Raw genomic sequence first — 17,226 nt, 5'->3', positions numbered from 1 at the left:
GATCTACTAGTTTGTAGTTGCAATATCTCCTACCGGAATAAGTTTTTTCGTCTGTTCTAGTGATTTCCCTCGTAATACGACGGTATCTAGGTGCTGCCCCCAAGACCCAAGCCGTACCCAAGCCGTACCCAAGCCGAACATGGCCGACAGAGGTGACCGTAACGAGCTGTACTCTCTACTTGGAGTGCCTCCTACAGCTACGCGCGATGAAATCATCGATGCATACAAGAGAGCAGTTTTGCAGTATGAAGAGGCGTCAACGTTGGGCAGAAAGGACAACGCTTATAAGGAAGCTGACTCAAACTATAAAAAGGTGAGCAGGGCGTTCTTTGTTCTTTCTGACGCGTCGCACAGACAAATCTACAATGACAGCGGCGTCATCCCCAACTCTCCCAAGCCTACCAAGAAGTCAATACGGCAGCGAAGAGACTATTGTGTGCAACATAATTCACAAAGCATAACTATCTATGTACCCCCAAACCTTGCGAAGTCCTGGCTAACTGCCTGTGAAGAAGAGCACGCCACTAATGCAACAAAATTGACTCAAGGCCACCAAATCAAAACTACGTTCGGTGACGCCAAGTCTGAAGAATCGGTTGGAACCGTGAGCATCACAGTGTATGAAAGCACTCAAAAACTGTTGATTCAGGGTTCGGCGCAGGGTTGTAGCCAGCCCGAGATCATTTTCCGTCCCCCCACTTTTGACTGAAATTCCTATCGAGCGCCGTAGGCGCGAGATGTCGCGCCAAAGGCGCGACGTTCCTAGGGGGTCCGGGGGCATGCTCCCCCGGAAAATTTTGAAATCTAGACCCTCTGAAACGCTATTTCCAGCATTTTGAGCTGTTAATACATCTGTTTTGGTAAAAGAAATTACACGAGGGTTTTACGCTGGATTTTATTTAGGAAAGGGGCCGATGCTACCGCCACCGCAGTGCATGATCGCACAGATTGCTGGTATGAGGGTAAGATTGTAACCGTGTTACACAGCTGCACTTCTATATTGTATAGAATTTACACAGAAAAGAAACAGCACGTTTAGTACAACAAAAATTTATTACGTATCTACGTCCTACGAGAAATATACACAAGCACAATAGCACATACAAGGGATAACGGCGCCCTCACATCGGCGAGAATAAAACATTTTCAACAACGGCCGTTTGCGTCTTACTTAGTTAAGTCGTATCAAAGTTCACGTCGATTCCTACCGTCGCCGATGAGAGAAACCGTCGATTAACGCAACACACTTCATCTGTCAGTTCATCTTAACGAGGTAAGTAGCATTTTAACACTTTACAAAGATTGGAAACATAGACGGCGAGTCGGCGATCATGTACAACGAATCACTTGAAAGAATCGCCCACGGTTTGATCCGGCGCGGTCCTATTATAGCGGGGTGGGACCCCTTCCCGGAACAGCCAGATTTTCCCGGGAATCTCCTTATATGGGGAGCGGGGTTGATCACATAGGCTCTTACTATTAGTTGCGTCATTTCTTTTTCAGCGCGGAAAATAAAATCAATTCTCTCTGACACATTTCTAGAGCAAGGGCGGGTGGCGTTCCCAAATTTCCTGTTCTAAATTTGAAGCTCTTTGGTTCGGCAAGGTAAAGTACAAGCCACCGTAAGTTTGTATGTAAAACCCGGGCATTTCCTTTTGGGGCCGGGGCAAGCCTCGTCATGTGGCCCCGCCCACCATGAGACCGTCGGCTTCCTTGTTGCAAAGGCAGTGCACCTTTTCGCCGACTTCATCAAAGGCCGCGGCTGTTGGTTAGAGTTTCAAACAGTCGTGTGACAGTTGACAGCGAACTTCGTATGCTACGTGATTATTCCTTGCACTTTCCCACAGCGGTGCTTCTACAAAATATTTATCAGACTGTAACCCACATGTTTTATAGAATAGAATCTGACGCGGAACAATTGTTTCGCCGGGTATTTTTCTTGAAACATGTCCGTTGGTATATCGTCTGACAGCAAAGCGGCAACTTAGGGATGTAAGACCGTCAACAACAGTCGCACGGCACGGCGGCTAACGGCGCATCGAAGATACTAGCGCTATAAATAAGCGCTTCAACTTCGGATGGCAAACCGGACAATAGTTAACGTTACTGTTGAGCTGAGTAAAGTTTGTTGATTACGAGTTTTTAGTTGACTTTGACGATTTGACTTGAAATGTTGTTATGTCAAACTGAAAAGAAGTTAAGTGACTGCTACTATTATCGTAGATATGGCCCTAAAAACCTGATAAAATAAGCCTTCTGAATAGCCTGAAATGCGGACCCCTGCCCCGGCGCTGTGAAAAATCCTTTTAATTTTTGGAGATCTTTGCACGATTTTTAGTTTTCGTTGTATCTTTACATATCGATTTTCTCCGTCACAGAGGACGGAATGGGCAAAATATTTTTCCGTCCCCAGCTGCAAAATTCCGTCAAAGGACGGAAGGACGGGCGCTGGCTACAACCCTGGTTCGGCGTATTTGCTCTGGTTTACAGAAGTCTTCCCTGCACTTCGGAAGAGAATCAATACCAAGTCTGTCTGTGCTGAAACCCAAACCGAAAACATGGGTTCCGAGGCGGCAGGTAGCTCAGAGTCTGTGATCGTTCCTAACCCGTCAATTTGCCAAACATGCGATCAGCCACTATCATCCGATGTTTGCCCTTTATGCAATACTGTACCTAAAGACTTTGTGGATGTGAACAGTAATGAGATCAACACCTCCGCAAACCACCCCATTCAAGACAGCATCAACAAGCTGGAAACCTGCCTGATAAACTCCATCGCGGACAGAAAACTGTCTGAGGACTCCATCTCTCAACGCCTCTCTGCTCTGGAAGCCAAACCAAACTCATGCAAACATGTATGTGACATTTCATCTACTGTTGAGGGGAGAAGATTAAGGGAGGATATTGTGCGACTAGAGGGTGTAAAGTGCGAGTTGGAGCGCGAAGTCAAGTCATTGCAGGAAAAACTAGAGGAATTAGCTAGTTTTGTCCATATCCAGTCCAGTAAAACACCGATAGAACTGAAATCTATGGAAACCCAGACCACAGATAATCAATCTATGGATCAAGATTCTGATCGTACTGATAAGCTGATACACGAAGTCGTCGCTACAGTCGCTACACAAAACCGATTTGAAGTTCTGGATAAAGGCTCTAAAGTCTCTGATCATCCCGACTCAGACAGTTCGCACATGTTGTCGAAACAAGGAGCACGGGGTGTCAATTCAAAGGCAAATCACAGGACCCACGCGACCCGCTATGAAAAGACACCGCCAAAGGACGAAGGAATTAGCACCTCTCAGGGAAACAAAGACACACAACTCGACATTCTGATTTTGGGGGACTCAAACACAAAGGCGCTAAAAGGGGACATTCTGTACCCCAACAAAAGTGTGAGAAAAGAGCTAACATATAACTTGACAGAAGCTACCGAATATATCGAACACTCCATGTTGCCTGACCCTAAGGTTATTTTGGTTCATGTCGGCACGAATGACATTCGGGACATAAGAGACGCATCGAAAGTGTCTGAAGGCTTCCGCAAGTTCATTCAAACATCCCGCGACAAATACCCACAGACCAGTCTCGTCCTTTCATCCATTCTACCAAGAGACGCCCCTACTCTACACGGTATTGGAGATGATGTGAATTCTTTTCTGAAAGTAGTCGGGGATGAAACGAGCTTCGTCCATATCGTTGACAATTCAAACTTTGCCAACGCAGGGGCGATCAAAAGTGCTCTATTCTCTTCGGACGGCTACCATATCAACAGGAATGGAATTCGCGTTCTAGCTGCCAATGTCAAACGAACAACCAACCCTCTCTTAGGTCTGGGTCAGTACACGGGCAGAAAGAACCAGCCTACATTGAACACAATGCCAAGCTCTCAGTACCGGACATACAGAGACGCTGTGGTCGGAGTACCGGCTGTTGAGACTAGTGTCCCTCCTACTCAACACGCGAACCATTCTCGCGCGTCTCCACACACACAACCAGCACGGGACCGGGGACAACGATCACACACTGGGCCCTCAGTAACATCGGGACAAGACCGACCACCTACGTCAACCCATGCACTAGATGCTGGGCGAGAACCTAACGCAAATGTGCACAGGAGACCATCAGTCGATAACCCGCCTAACATCTCAGCTGGCCCTACTTCAGAGAGACTCGGACACTTCTCTAGTACACCATGGAACAGTAACCCTCCCCCTCACCAAGGACCCGCGGCCCCAAGTTCATCTAAAGCTTCGATGGGACATCCAATGAACCCGTCCAGAAGCCCAACAGGACACTGGACTCAGCCGCCACCCATACCAAGTCGTCTCCCCGGTCTCTGGGGTCCGCCCATGCTCAACCAACCGGCCGGCCCGTGGGGATTCTCCCCGATGAACACTCCTGTCCTCACCCCGCCCCGCCAGTCCCAGCCTCCACGGATGACCCCACCGCCCTGGTCCTGGCATCCTAACATGCTGTGGCCTCCGATGTTCCCGGTGTGGTAGGACTTCTATACTTAGTCATACATTCTGTACATATCGCTTAGGAAGACTGTAATCAAGGAGCTTTCGATACTACTGCATTAGTCAAAGCTTAGCTATTTGTAGATATACATTGATACTAATATTGAGCTACGTTGGTAGTCCTTAGAATCGATATATTACGACCATCTTAGATTAAGAAATAAGTGATTTAGACGTACATATATGTAGTTTTTCGTTGTTATTGTTGTTGAACAATTTTGATTGATTGTTTACTTATTAGTTTACATCTATCAAAGCTTACCTCAATTCTCATGTTAACTTAGCTAGTAAGGTCCTGTGAGACATTGTGGATCGGACCGTAAAGACACAATTTTTTCTTCTTTTTCCCCATTTCATTTAACTCATCCTTGGATATGAAAGCATTTTCTGGAGGCAACATGAACTTTTGTTTCTGGAATGTCCACGGGCTGGGTTCGAAATTAGAGGATATAGATTTCTTGTATGATGTTAACAAATTTGACTTTATCTCGCTTCTGGAAACGTGGACTACTGAAAAAACAAAAATTAACATACCAAACTACAGTTCTTTCCAATTACATAGAAAGAAGAGTAAACGAGCAAAACGCTCATCAGGGGGCATCATATTCTTTTTCAAAGAACAATACAAAGCTTTTGTTAAAAAATTACCATCAAAATCAACAGATTTGCTTTGGGTTCAGATAGATCGCAAATTACTAGGATTAGACAAAGACCTGTTTATATGTTCAGTTTATATCAGTCCAAGCGCATCCACAACGCACAAATATGCAGAAAACCATGTAATAGAAATTTTAGAAGAAGAGATCTGTAAATACAGTTCTCAGGGGTTCATCCTACTAGGCGGTGACTTCAATTCTCGTCTAGGAAACTTACAAGATTTCGTTGAAGATGACACTTTCTGTGATAATCACACAAATAACTTCTCAAATATTACATTAGATAGACATCATATGGATCAAGCTCCCCCAAACAAGTTTGGCAGATTTGTGGCTGATTTATGTATTCAAGGAAATCTTAAAATTCTTAACGGCAGAATAGCCGGTGATCTACAAGGAAAATTCACGTGTCATCAGCCAAACGGTAGCAGCACTGTTGATTATGTAATATGCAACCAACCGCTTCTGGAACACATTTTATTTTTTCGAGTTAACCCTCTAACTACATTCTCTGATCATTGCATGTTATCTGTTGTCTTACGTACAAAATCCTCAAATCACCCTGCCAAAGAGAAACAGAAAAGTGGAAACAGCAAACCTCTTTCCAAAAGATTCCTTTGGAACGAAACCTCTGCACAGAAGTTTTTTCAAACCCTCAGCCAACCACACATTATAGACAAACTGAATAATTTTTCACTTAGAGGAACCAAAAGCGCAGCCCACGAAATTGAGAACTACGTCTCGGACCTCAGTTCGGTATTAAGGGATGTTGGATACAAATCATTGTGTTTAAAAATTAATAGGAAACGGCCAAGGAAAAGTAAAAACAAGAAATGGTTTGATAAAAGCTGTTGTGAAATGAAACGGGAACTAAAGAATCTGGCAACTCTACTTGAGAAAAATCCACTAAACTCAGACGTGAGAGGAAGGTTTTTTAAAAGGAAAAAAGAATATAGAAAACTATTAAAAAAAAAGAAACGAGACTTTCAGCAACAAATCGTTAACCAATTGTCCTCTTTGAGGGAAGAAAATCCAAACGCGTTTTGGAACTTATTGAAGAAACTGAAGTCAGAGAAAACACAAGAGCCAAGTTCTCAAATAACGGACGAGGCGTGGTTGAAACATTTTAATAGACTAGACAAATCTCCCATCAGTGACTCAGAAACTTCAACTAATAACTCTAAAAATGTTCCTCATTTTCCCTCCCCTCTCCCTCCTACGGAGAATTCCTTTTTGGACTCTCTGATATCAGCTAAGGAACTGGATATAGCCATCTCCAAACTAAAAAACAACAAATCTAGTGGTAGTGATATGGTTATAAATGAAATGCTGAAATGTGGTAAACCAATCCTACAAAAAACACTGCTTCATCTCTTCAATTCATGTTTGCAAAACGGATACTTTCCCAAAGAATGGTCACTTAGTCATATAGTACCAATACACAAGTCAGGTGATACCTCAGTCCCAGACAACTATCGGGGTATCTCCATTATGAGTTGTCTGGGGAAATTATTCTCGTCCATTTTGAATACTCGTCTTGTGAACTATGCGGAACAGAACAGCCTTTTTAAACCTCAACAGGCCGGTTTTAGAAAAAACTATAGAACATCTGATAATCTTTTTGTATTAACTACTTTAGTAAGCAAATATCTCAGTCAAAATTCACGTCTTTACGCATGCTTCGTTGATTTTAGCAAAGCCTTCGACTCTGTTTGGCGAGAGGGTCTCCTGTTCAAATTAAATAATCTTGGAATAGGAGGAAATTTCCTATCAACCATAAAAGACATGTATTCTAAAACTAATAATTGTATCAAAACCAACAGTCGTCTTACCGAAACATTTGTAACTAACTGCGGGGTTCGACAAGGCTGTAATCTGAGTCCAACATTGTTTAATTTGTTCATTAGTGATATAGTATCTGAATTTGATAACTTTTCTAGCAACTCTCCTGTTCTATACAACATGAAAGTGCCATGTCTTTTATATGCCGATGACTTGGTTATCTTCTCAGAATCTCAACAAGGCTTACAGTCCTCCCTACGTAGACTAGAACAATATTGTAAATCATGGAAGCTGAAGGTTAACCTGAAAAAGACAAAGGTTATTGTATTTACAAAGGGAGGCCGCTTACCGAAAGATTGTAGTTTTTTGTTTGATAATAATGCTTTAGAAATAGTGACATCTTATTGTTATTTAGGTATTGTTGTATCCTCAGCTGGCACATTCAAAGCCAACAGCAAATATTTATACAGCAAGGGGTTGAAAGCTCTATTTGGAATTAGACAATCATTAGACAAAGCAGACGCACCATTATCAGTTAAAAACAAACTCTTCGACACTTGTGTTAAACCAATTTTGTTATATGGATCTGAAATTTGGAGTTCATTCAAAAGTGCTAAATTTTGTCCTATTGAAACAGTGCACTTGAAATTTTGTAAACACTCACTCAATGTTCCAAAAACTGCATCTAACCTTGCTGTACGCGCTGAATTAGGGAGGTACCCTATCCAACTGGAAGCCTCTCTAAACGCCATCAAATATTTCATTAGAATTCAAAAGAATGTGCCAGCTGAGAGTCTGCAGGCAGACGCTCTCTTATGTCAGCTTAATCTAGATTCATCAGGTACTAAATGTTGGGCATCTGGTGTTCGCAAAACTTTGGAGGAGTGTGGTTACCCTTTTGTTTGGCAAGACCGTGAGTCAACAGATCCAAACACATCCCACCTAATTTCTGCTATCCACCAACGACTGAAGGATATTTATTTCCAGAATTTTCTAACCAACATTCATAATGATAATAAAGGTTTAGGAGCGAAAAACAAACTCCGAACGTACAGATTACTAAAATCCACATACAATGAAGAGCAGTATTTGAAAATTACAAACATTCGGCACAGAACTACCATTGCTAAACTAAGAATCAGTTGCCACCGACTGCGAATTGAATCAGGAAGGCACAACCGCACTCCTCTAGAACAAAGAGTCTGCCAATTTTGTACCTCAAACATGGTAGAAGATGAAGTGCACTTCACAGTTGATTGCGATATGTATGTCAATGACAGAAATACTCTATTTAGTTATATAGAAAGTAGATTCCCTCATTTTAGACACATGAGTAGCACTGACAAGTTTATATTTCTCATGCGTTTTGACAAACCGACCATAGCGAAACCCATACAATCCTACATTTTCACCATTACCAAGAAGCGAGAAGAAGCCGAACTTTTGTGTTAGACTAGATTTGTGATACTTTTATATGTATATGACTTGTTGTGACCTGTACTTAGCTCGGTTGGGCAAAACTGTACAATAAAGGTCTTCATTCATTCATTATGAATAATGACATTATCACATTAGGAAGGCGATCTACGTTACTGACAACTGGGTGCTTTGTACTCACGCAAAAACATATTTCTTGGTAGCCAGGGTCTACAAATTAGTCAGTCTATTACCAATACAGGCTGGGTGCGTTTAAGAGGTTCTTTTCATGGACAAAGACCTAGTTTGAAAATAAATTTCGGAATGCTGAGTTTGATGATTTTTTGCTGCAAGGGTATCTTTATATGGAGGTAATTTTTTGTCTGCTTTTATTACTCAGCTTCCTTACGAAAATACGTATTTTTCTCAATTCATCTCATGAACTTCACTGTACATTCCACCTTCCGAAATAGTTCGGTACTGCAGCCTGCCTGCCCGGTCCAGGTTATATTTGTCCGGTGCCGTGGGAAGATGCTTCTCCTCGGTAACCCGACCCGCCATCTTGGACATTCGATACTGCCTTTGTCAATATTCGTGACCTCTAGGGGTTAATGTCGTGACCTGACTGTCATGGCGACGGGGGCAAAGATGTAAGGATGACTTTATTCGTGTTTAGGGACTTGAGAAAAATCACCTGTTATGTAGGTGACAAGAGGGGCAATCTCAAGGAGTCCGGAGTATCAAACAATTCGAACCTATCAAAGACGATAACTTTAAGTCAGACCATTTGACCTATGTCAGAAGCCATCACTGCAGCGTTACGTCAACATATCATAGATATTTGCGCACTGTCAACTTTGAATTTTATTGGATTATCTATGAGATAATTTTGTACGCGTTTGTTTTCATCGCACGGATGGTACACGGAAATAACCGAAACTGAAATTGCAAGGCTAAAATAGCAGCATGCCATGGCCAGAAATATTAGAATAGAATACACAACATAGAACGTAGAATATAGTAGAATAGAATATAGAACGTAAAATAGAATTCAGTAGAATAGAATAGAATACAGAACATAGAATACAATTCAGAATTGAATAGAATAGAATAGAGCGAAGAATAGAATATAGAACGGAAATGATAGATATTTCATTTAGAGCAAAACGTTTGACTTAACTGTTCTTGAGCACATAAAAGATAATATGTATGGTTATAGATTACATTGATTTGCAATGGAAGCCATAACCATAGTAAACAAGTAAATGATTGCTATTCTCGTACTTGTGTCGTAAAGATAATATCTAAGAACATTGATGATGGCACACAATGATGTGGTGTGTCAGCGATCACTGTTTCAGCACACATTAACATCATTGCTACGTCATAAAATAACTGCAAAGTTATTCAAAACAATCACGTGGTTGTTTAAGGAGAGAAAAGTGACTTCCATATCATAACGAGGACATAATGAAGACATCAACCCATCCATAGCTACGTTGACAGGCTCCGGAATTTCCCCTCTTCGACCCCCCACTGGTGCGTTCCGAAGAATTACGACTTTCAACTCTAAATCAACCCAAAGAGACGAATATGTGAGCACGTAGAAGTGCGACCAGCGTGATGCCTAGGGAAAAGTTACGAGCTATGTTTGGCCTTAAGATTTAGACCGTCCCAAAAAGAGACATGGAAATTGGGGTAACAGACACGAAAACGGCTTTGCAGTTCATCCCTAAGCGTATTCTACATTCTTACATATGTTTTATTGCGCTCAAAGAACGGTGAAGAAAAACGTTACAATCAGCATATGTATATTTCATTCTATCCTATGTGTGTTGCTGGCCTTTGTCACCAGACATATAGAACATGACACATTTCCAAAAACATTTGATAAATGGTTATGATATGCACTTAAAGTTGCCATATTATGATATACTGTTTCTTCAGCATATCCTCCCGAGAAGAATTATGAAAAGGCAAAGCCGTTCTTCATGTCAAACAATCAGAAAGATTTGTCCAATGCATTTAATTGATCTTTACAGAAAACACTTGAAGTTGTCTTGTTACATGTCTGCTCGATAATAATGATTTATATTTGTTTTAAATATTTTGGATGTTTTAAAAAGACATTCAAGGTTAAAGGTAAAAGCATCCCATTCTACCAGACGGCAATCGCGCTGCGACCAAGCTTTGAACTAAATTGTGTTTGTGTATCCTTGATTTCATGATTGGAATATCATGCAAAATGTTAAAGTATCACCGAAAAGACAACAAAACACACAAGAATAAAAATCTTTTATCTATGAAATTCGTTGAGCGCTCTGTCAAATTGTAGGTGTCAGTGCGCCGGTCTCAGCGAGATCGCCATCCTGGTGGAATGGGGGTATAAAAGCTTGCCCCTTACCTGTGTGTACTCGTCACACGTGAAGGGTCGTCTCTGCATGCACTCCCCTGTCTCATAGATGTAGTATCTGCCCTCCTTGTGCCAGTCTGATACTAACTAGTTGAAGACACAGAAACAACAGCGATAGTTTGAGTATACATTGTTCTTTCTGTAGTAAAGTGTAATTTATAGAAGTAAAGCATACACAGGCCATTGATTTAAGCACGGCTACATTGTCACATAGTTGCCTCTGCTGTGTAATGAGGTGTGTTTATTTTAGGTTTGGCTGTGTGTCAGTATCTATCTCAATAAACTGTCAACAGGGTAGCAGGAAGTGAGTAGGAATATTATGTCACTGCATAGACTTGACTTGCGGGAGACATTCCAGGTCATGAGGTCAAAAGAAGAAGCTTCGGGGACGTATTGAATTTGGTCTGTATTTTCGACGTTGTATATTTTCCTTGTGCATTTATGAATTACATCGAAACAAGACATACAGTAAACTGCGAGATATATCATTCTTGATACCAGGTATCGATGTCTTGTTTGCGATAGAAGAAGAGCCCCTTACCTGTTCCACCGGTTTGAAGTTCTGTAGCACCATGCCCATGTTCTGGCCCAGGTTCCCGCTAGTGTAAGGGTGTTGGATGGTCGTCACGATGCCTTTCTGAAACCTACATCCGTCCGCCCAGGCCTGGGCCATCTGTGATAACAAGTGATCCCATTCCTACAGAGGGAAACGAAATAGGAATTGAAAGTTCATCATTATCTAGATGTTTCATAAGCGTGTAAAACATATATGTTTAAAAACACGTGTCAAACAAATCATACACACGCAAACACAGCCACACGTACACAAACATCCACACACAAACACACACATGCTTACACAGACACACAGTCACACACAGACACAGACACAAGTACAACGCACACATTCACACATGCACACATACACACACACACACGTACGTACAGAAACACACTCTCACACACACACGTACAACGCACACAAAAACACACGCACACATACTAAACACACACACATACAAACACACACGTACAGAAAACATACAAACACACACACACACACACAAACGCACACACACACACACACACACACACACACAAATTTCACTACATCTTGTGTAAGTTATCTCAGTATCAGCTAAAGGATTCGTTTACAGTAGGTGATGGATGTGACCGTGCCAATGTGTAACAGTCAGGCAGTCAAGTTGAAATATCTATGTAGCAATGTTTCAAGTATGAGACTCAAATTCATAAGGCTTGCCAAGATTCCTTCTACATTGTACATCCAGTCAGACGACAATAATGCCTAGTACGTGAAGAGATATCTGGAGACGATGGTTGGCACTCTGGGGCACATTTCCGGTCGCGCAGTTTGTTTGGACGTAAAGTATGGTATTAACCCTATTCAGACCGGGGGGGGGCTTTTGAGGCCCGCGCTCACTTCGATGTCCTATAACGCCAGAACGGCTTACGCTAGAGCCACCAAATTTAGTGAGTTTTCCTAAAATATTGTTGGCAACAATTCTAAGAAGTTTGACAAATTTTCCATTTTTTCTTGTTGCCATGGCAACCGTTTGTTGACAGGCAGTTTTGCCAAAAATCACTATTTTTGGTTCTAACTATGTGTTTTTCACATTTATTTGCTATATTACTGCGATTTTGTTACATAAATAAAATCTTATATTATTCAGCATATCTTTCATAATTATATATGCATAAATTATGCTAATTTGATGACGTCATCAGCCCAAAATCCAAGATGGCGGACCGAATGGCCAGATCAAGAATAACAAGCTAATTATCCCTTAAAATTTGTAACTACCTGGTATTTTTTCATCAAAAACCATCTAAATGAATGAATTTAGTCTATTTCCATTGCCCTTCGTGATTATTTGTTGCAAAAAAAGGATTTTTAAAAATTCAAGGTGGTGGATATAATATGGCGGAGCCCAACTCGTATCTTAGATGTGCATGACGTCATTTTATGACGTCATATTGACGTCATTGATGTTGCTATTGGCAACGCAAGTCGTAATAAACATTATTATTCTGTTATCTGTACTTGTTGTTACATTTTTGCAGCATAACTTGAAGTTTTCTGAGAATACCCATTTTTCATGGGTTTGGCCAATGTAATCAAATTGATGACGTCATAATTACGTCATCTTACGTCAACGTAACGTCGAACGTCATATACTTGTCAGATATTATGTCGAAATCATGTCCTGAAAATTTGGTGGCCCTACGATACGTCGTTTTAGAGTTATAGGACTTAGAAGTGGAGGGCCTCAAAAGCCCCCCCCCCGGTCCAGGGATGACCAAAAAAGCCCGGTCTGAATAGGGTTAATCTAAAGACATCAAAACACACAAAATGTAAGCACAAAGTTAGTCTTCAGCATAACTTGAGTGTATAACTTTTGACATGCACTTTTTCTTTTCATTCCCACAAACAGCTCGGCCGGGTCCCGGCTTGAAAATGTCACCAAGGCACAGGTTACATCTGCTGCTCTGTACAAGGCCGGATGCCGTTGCCTTTTTAGATGGAATTCTGCACGACCATATTTAACATGTTCAGCCCAGTATATATTTGCTTCACCAACCTAAGTCTGGTCATGTGTAGACATGTTAGCCTTCAGTTTTTAGACAAACTAATTTTGATTAAACGCAATAAAGAGTATAGTTATCTTAAAACCAGCTATAACCTGGTCAATGCAATGTCTAGCGGATAACCGCATTGATCCTCAACAGCATCTGTATTCTTCCCAATCTTGGAATTGTAAAGAATTATATTTCTATTTATTTATCAATCAACAAGAGAACACAGAGATGATGCACCTCAGCAAGCAGCTAAAACAACTTTACCTCAGGAAAATGAAAATTAAAACTTACAAACACAAGTAAATAAAGGGAAGATAACAGACAGTGCGCAGCATTTGGGTTGGGTAGACCGGGACGGAATATTGGTGTTTAAATTGGCCTTGACAGTTCAACTGCCAGACAGTAGATGAGAGTGACGTCACGAGGTCATGACCCATCCTGTCACGTGACTAATTCCTAGGGCAGTTTATAGAACCTTGACCTAGATTGAGGACAGCAAGACCTGAGGACTACATGCCTCGCAAAATAGATACATTTAATGATTTTCTCCTGGCATTTTTATAAAAGGGAAATGCATTGACAGCTGATTATATAAACAATAAATCATATGACCTCCTGTAGATAATGTATTTTGTCAGGATTAAAAAAAAACACATCTATGATCGACTTGTCCGCTTATTGATTCCCTGCACAAGAAACTTTGACAGCTTTTTTACCACAGTTTTACTACAGAATACTGTTGACCGAAAGCGACATAAACATTGAATAGTTTTTGATTTCTTAGAAAAAAAGAACAAAACGACAAAATGGCATGGCTACGATACGTGCATTTCTGTTGCTGTGATTTCCTGAGAAAACACGTGTTGAGCGAGATCCCAGACACTGTTGTTTACACACTGCTAGCACTAACTGAACCTAACGCAAAACCCGTTCCACATCTGTGCTTTTTAGCTGCGCACATGTGCTATTTAGCCCTATCCCCCACAGATAACAGAATGCTATATATATTCAGGGCGTAGAGATTTCGAGCGTAGGAATTTCTCAAAATGCGATATCGGACAAAAAAGACTATGATATGATAGAGATGCAAAATGCTATTTTGAATAGATTCAAAACGTATTCAACTTGGCAGACGTGTTTGTCGTTGGCGCACAATATCTTGAATTCTTTGTCATGCCCCCATGCGGAGGTCACACAACTGCAGGTTTCTTACCACAATAGGCCCTTAAACTACAGCTTGAAAATAATTAATTGGGCGCACTAGTACTTTTACCACTCTATATATGGCATGCTTATATAATGTCTAGTAGTGTACTGATTACGCTTCTGGGGTTGCCGCACGATGGTGCTAGTGGTTGAAAGTAAGAAACGTTTAGTTAAGCACTTTAAGTATTTCATTTGTTTATAAGCAAATCTTCTTTAGTTGCGGAGCATTGTAACTTATGAGCCGAAAATAAGGCGAGAAAATTGTCGCTAATGTCAGAGTCGTAACTGTGCTAGTGAATACGTGGCGTTGAAAGTAAGAAACGTTTAGTTATGCACTTTAGTTATTTTAATTGTTTATAAGCAAATCTTCTTTAGTTGCGGAGCATTGTAACTTATGAGCCGAAAATAAGGCGAGAAAATTGTCGCTAAAGTCAGAGTTGTAACTGTGCTAGTGAATACGTGGCGTTGCTAGCGTAATGGTGCGGTGTTTGGTATTGGGTTCAAATCCGCTAAGATACATCGGTGTTATGTCCATTGGAAAGCTATGCATTTAAAGTTCAAACGTCCCTCACTTTACTCAGGTGGAATTTGAGCAATTAGCCGAAGCTAGCCACAGGGACGACCAACTGACAGTCAGTGACAGAACGTTACATGGAGGACCCGTGTTTGAGGAGAACCACACCTCGAAGACGTTAAAGAGCTCGAGCTTACCACACACCAAAAAGAATAGGGGGTCCCGGTGTAAGTCGAGTTGGGCCAGGGCTCTAGCCAACGTCCGTTTTCCCGTCAATTGACGTAAATTTGCTGCGTGTGACGGAAAAAATCTAAAACCAATCCGTCAGCCTTGACGAACAAAAATAATGGGTAAAGAGTTTAAAAAAGCACACCAAATTTGAATAACCCAACACCAACACCATCTCAGTCGAATGAATAGATCTGAATATGTAGTCTCCAAGCAGACCCAACGGTGCCTTAGAGATAGTATCAAAGCTGGCCAGGGACTTAGTATGGCACCAGGTGCCCGTTTGACTCCCTTAGCCGGCTATCTCCCTTTGGCCGGCTATACTCCTTTGCCAGCTTTAATATATTATCTCTAAGGCACCGTTGGGTCTGCTTGGAGACTACCCTTAGCCGGCTATCTCCCTTTGGCCGGCTATACTCCTTTGCCAGCTTTAATATATTATCTCTAAGGCACCGTTGGGTCTGCTTGGAGACTACTGAATATGCATCTTGTACAAAACTGCTGTGTGCTGTTTACCAGGTATAGGTATGCAATACAAAGAAGCGAGGCTCGCCCATAAACCTACCATTTTCTTCATGTTGGCGGCAGCAGGGTAGACGTACGACCTGTATCTGTTGTGAGCGTCCAGGATGGTTTGGATCTGTGCTGGACTCAGGCCTCTCTGGTTACCTACACATACAGTACACACATGTTAACGAAAATACTATACTGGTAAAGTCATAAAATGTATAACATCTATCTACACTAGTTTTAAAGTGTTTATGACACCAAAATACAACATTTTCTTATTATCTATAACAAGAATAGTATCATTCAGTGAACCTAAATCTTTACATCAAATACACATCCTCAAGGTCATTCTTCAAAGATTTTGTCACAGGGTAATCTAACCATGTCTGTCAATGACGTCACAGCAAATAGGGCAACTAGTTCGGAAACTAGCACCATAGCTAGCAAAAAAATCATCACACTTTGAGAAGCAAACAGTACTCAATCGTTGTGAGTTTCTGAGTCACTGTGCTGTGTTCTGAACTGTGAATAAAAAAATGGAAAAGAAAGTCGCGACACCACTTCTACCATTTCCACCACGCATCAAACACCTGTTCTTTTGCATGACTTGTTTGTACATTTACCATATCGGCTACCACATCCATAACTGTAAAGTAAAAAGCTAAATGCTAACAATTTCCGTATCTATTTATATGTGCGTTTATTTGTCTCTTTCCCGTTGCCCTTGTTATATGAACATGTCCGTCATTACCTCTAACTGTCGGCCCCCTGTTGCTCTAGCTCAACTCTAACACCCAGGCTCACTATAAAAGGTCCTGCGGGCCACCCCGTTTAGAGCATGTTATCCTCTTGATTTACTTTTAATCACCTGCAACTCCGGTAAGCCAAAAGTAGGAGTAGAGTTCACAGCCTGGGTGATAAATCACCGCTAAACAAGGCACACGTCAAGTTTGATGGGCTTCTCAAGCCTAATGGGATCGCTAAAGAGACGAAAACAGATTACGCCGAGCTGCTTTGCCGTGCCAATGGGTGTGTATGTTGAAATAACGGCTTAGTCAGGAGCTCATGGCTGTATGCGGCTGTATAGCTAAAAATGGAACCAATACATGTAATTTGCTTGCTCTCAGACTACTTTTGATGATGCCAGAAACCATATAAAACAATATGTTGAACTCTTACAAGATTTGATCCTCTTTGGGCAGTGTATACCGACCACAGTACTTCCAGTGTGCTACGTATATTACAAAATACAAATGACAAAATTATGCATTGTAATGAATAGAAATGCTTCGACACTACTCAAGACTAATGACTTAATATTGTTGCTATGCTAAGTTTACTAAGTTTATGTCGTTTTTTTGTATGTGCCATTCAAAATGATCT

General features: G+C 41.3%; 1 protein-coding gene across 5 annotated transcripts in view; it reads right to left on the bottom strand.

The window, feature by feature from the left end:
- Nucleotides 1-17,226, bottom strand: part of LOC118420807 (peptidase inhibitor 16-like) — a 45,213-nt gene that overhangs the window by 13,576 nt on the left and 14,411 nt on the right. For all 5 annotated transcript variants that reach the window (XM_035827816.1, XM_035827815.1, XM_035827814.1 and 2 more), the window contains exons 3-5: nt 15,899-16,002; nt 11,329-11,484; nt 10,779-10,874 (exon numbers count right to left, since the gene is read on the bottom strand). In XM_035827816.1, the coding sequence (XP_035683709.1) occupies nt 10,779-10,874; nt 11,329-11,484; nt 15,899-16,002 (356 nt within the window). The remainder of the gene's footprint in view (nt 1-10,778; nt 10,875-11,328; nt 11,485-15,898; nt 16,003-17,226) is intronic.

Source organism: Branchiostoma floridae, chromosome 8 (assembly GCF_000003815.2).
Source record: "Branchiostoma floridae strain S238N-H82 chromosome 8, Bfl_VNyyK, whole genome shotgun sequence".
Lineage (NCBI taxonomy): Eukaryota > Metazoa > Chordata > Leptocardii > Amphioxiformes > Branchiostomatidae > Branchiostoma > Branchiostoma floridae.
This window is presented reverse-complemented; position numbering and strand designations above follow the sequence as displayed.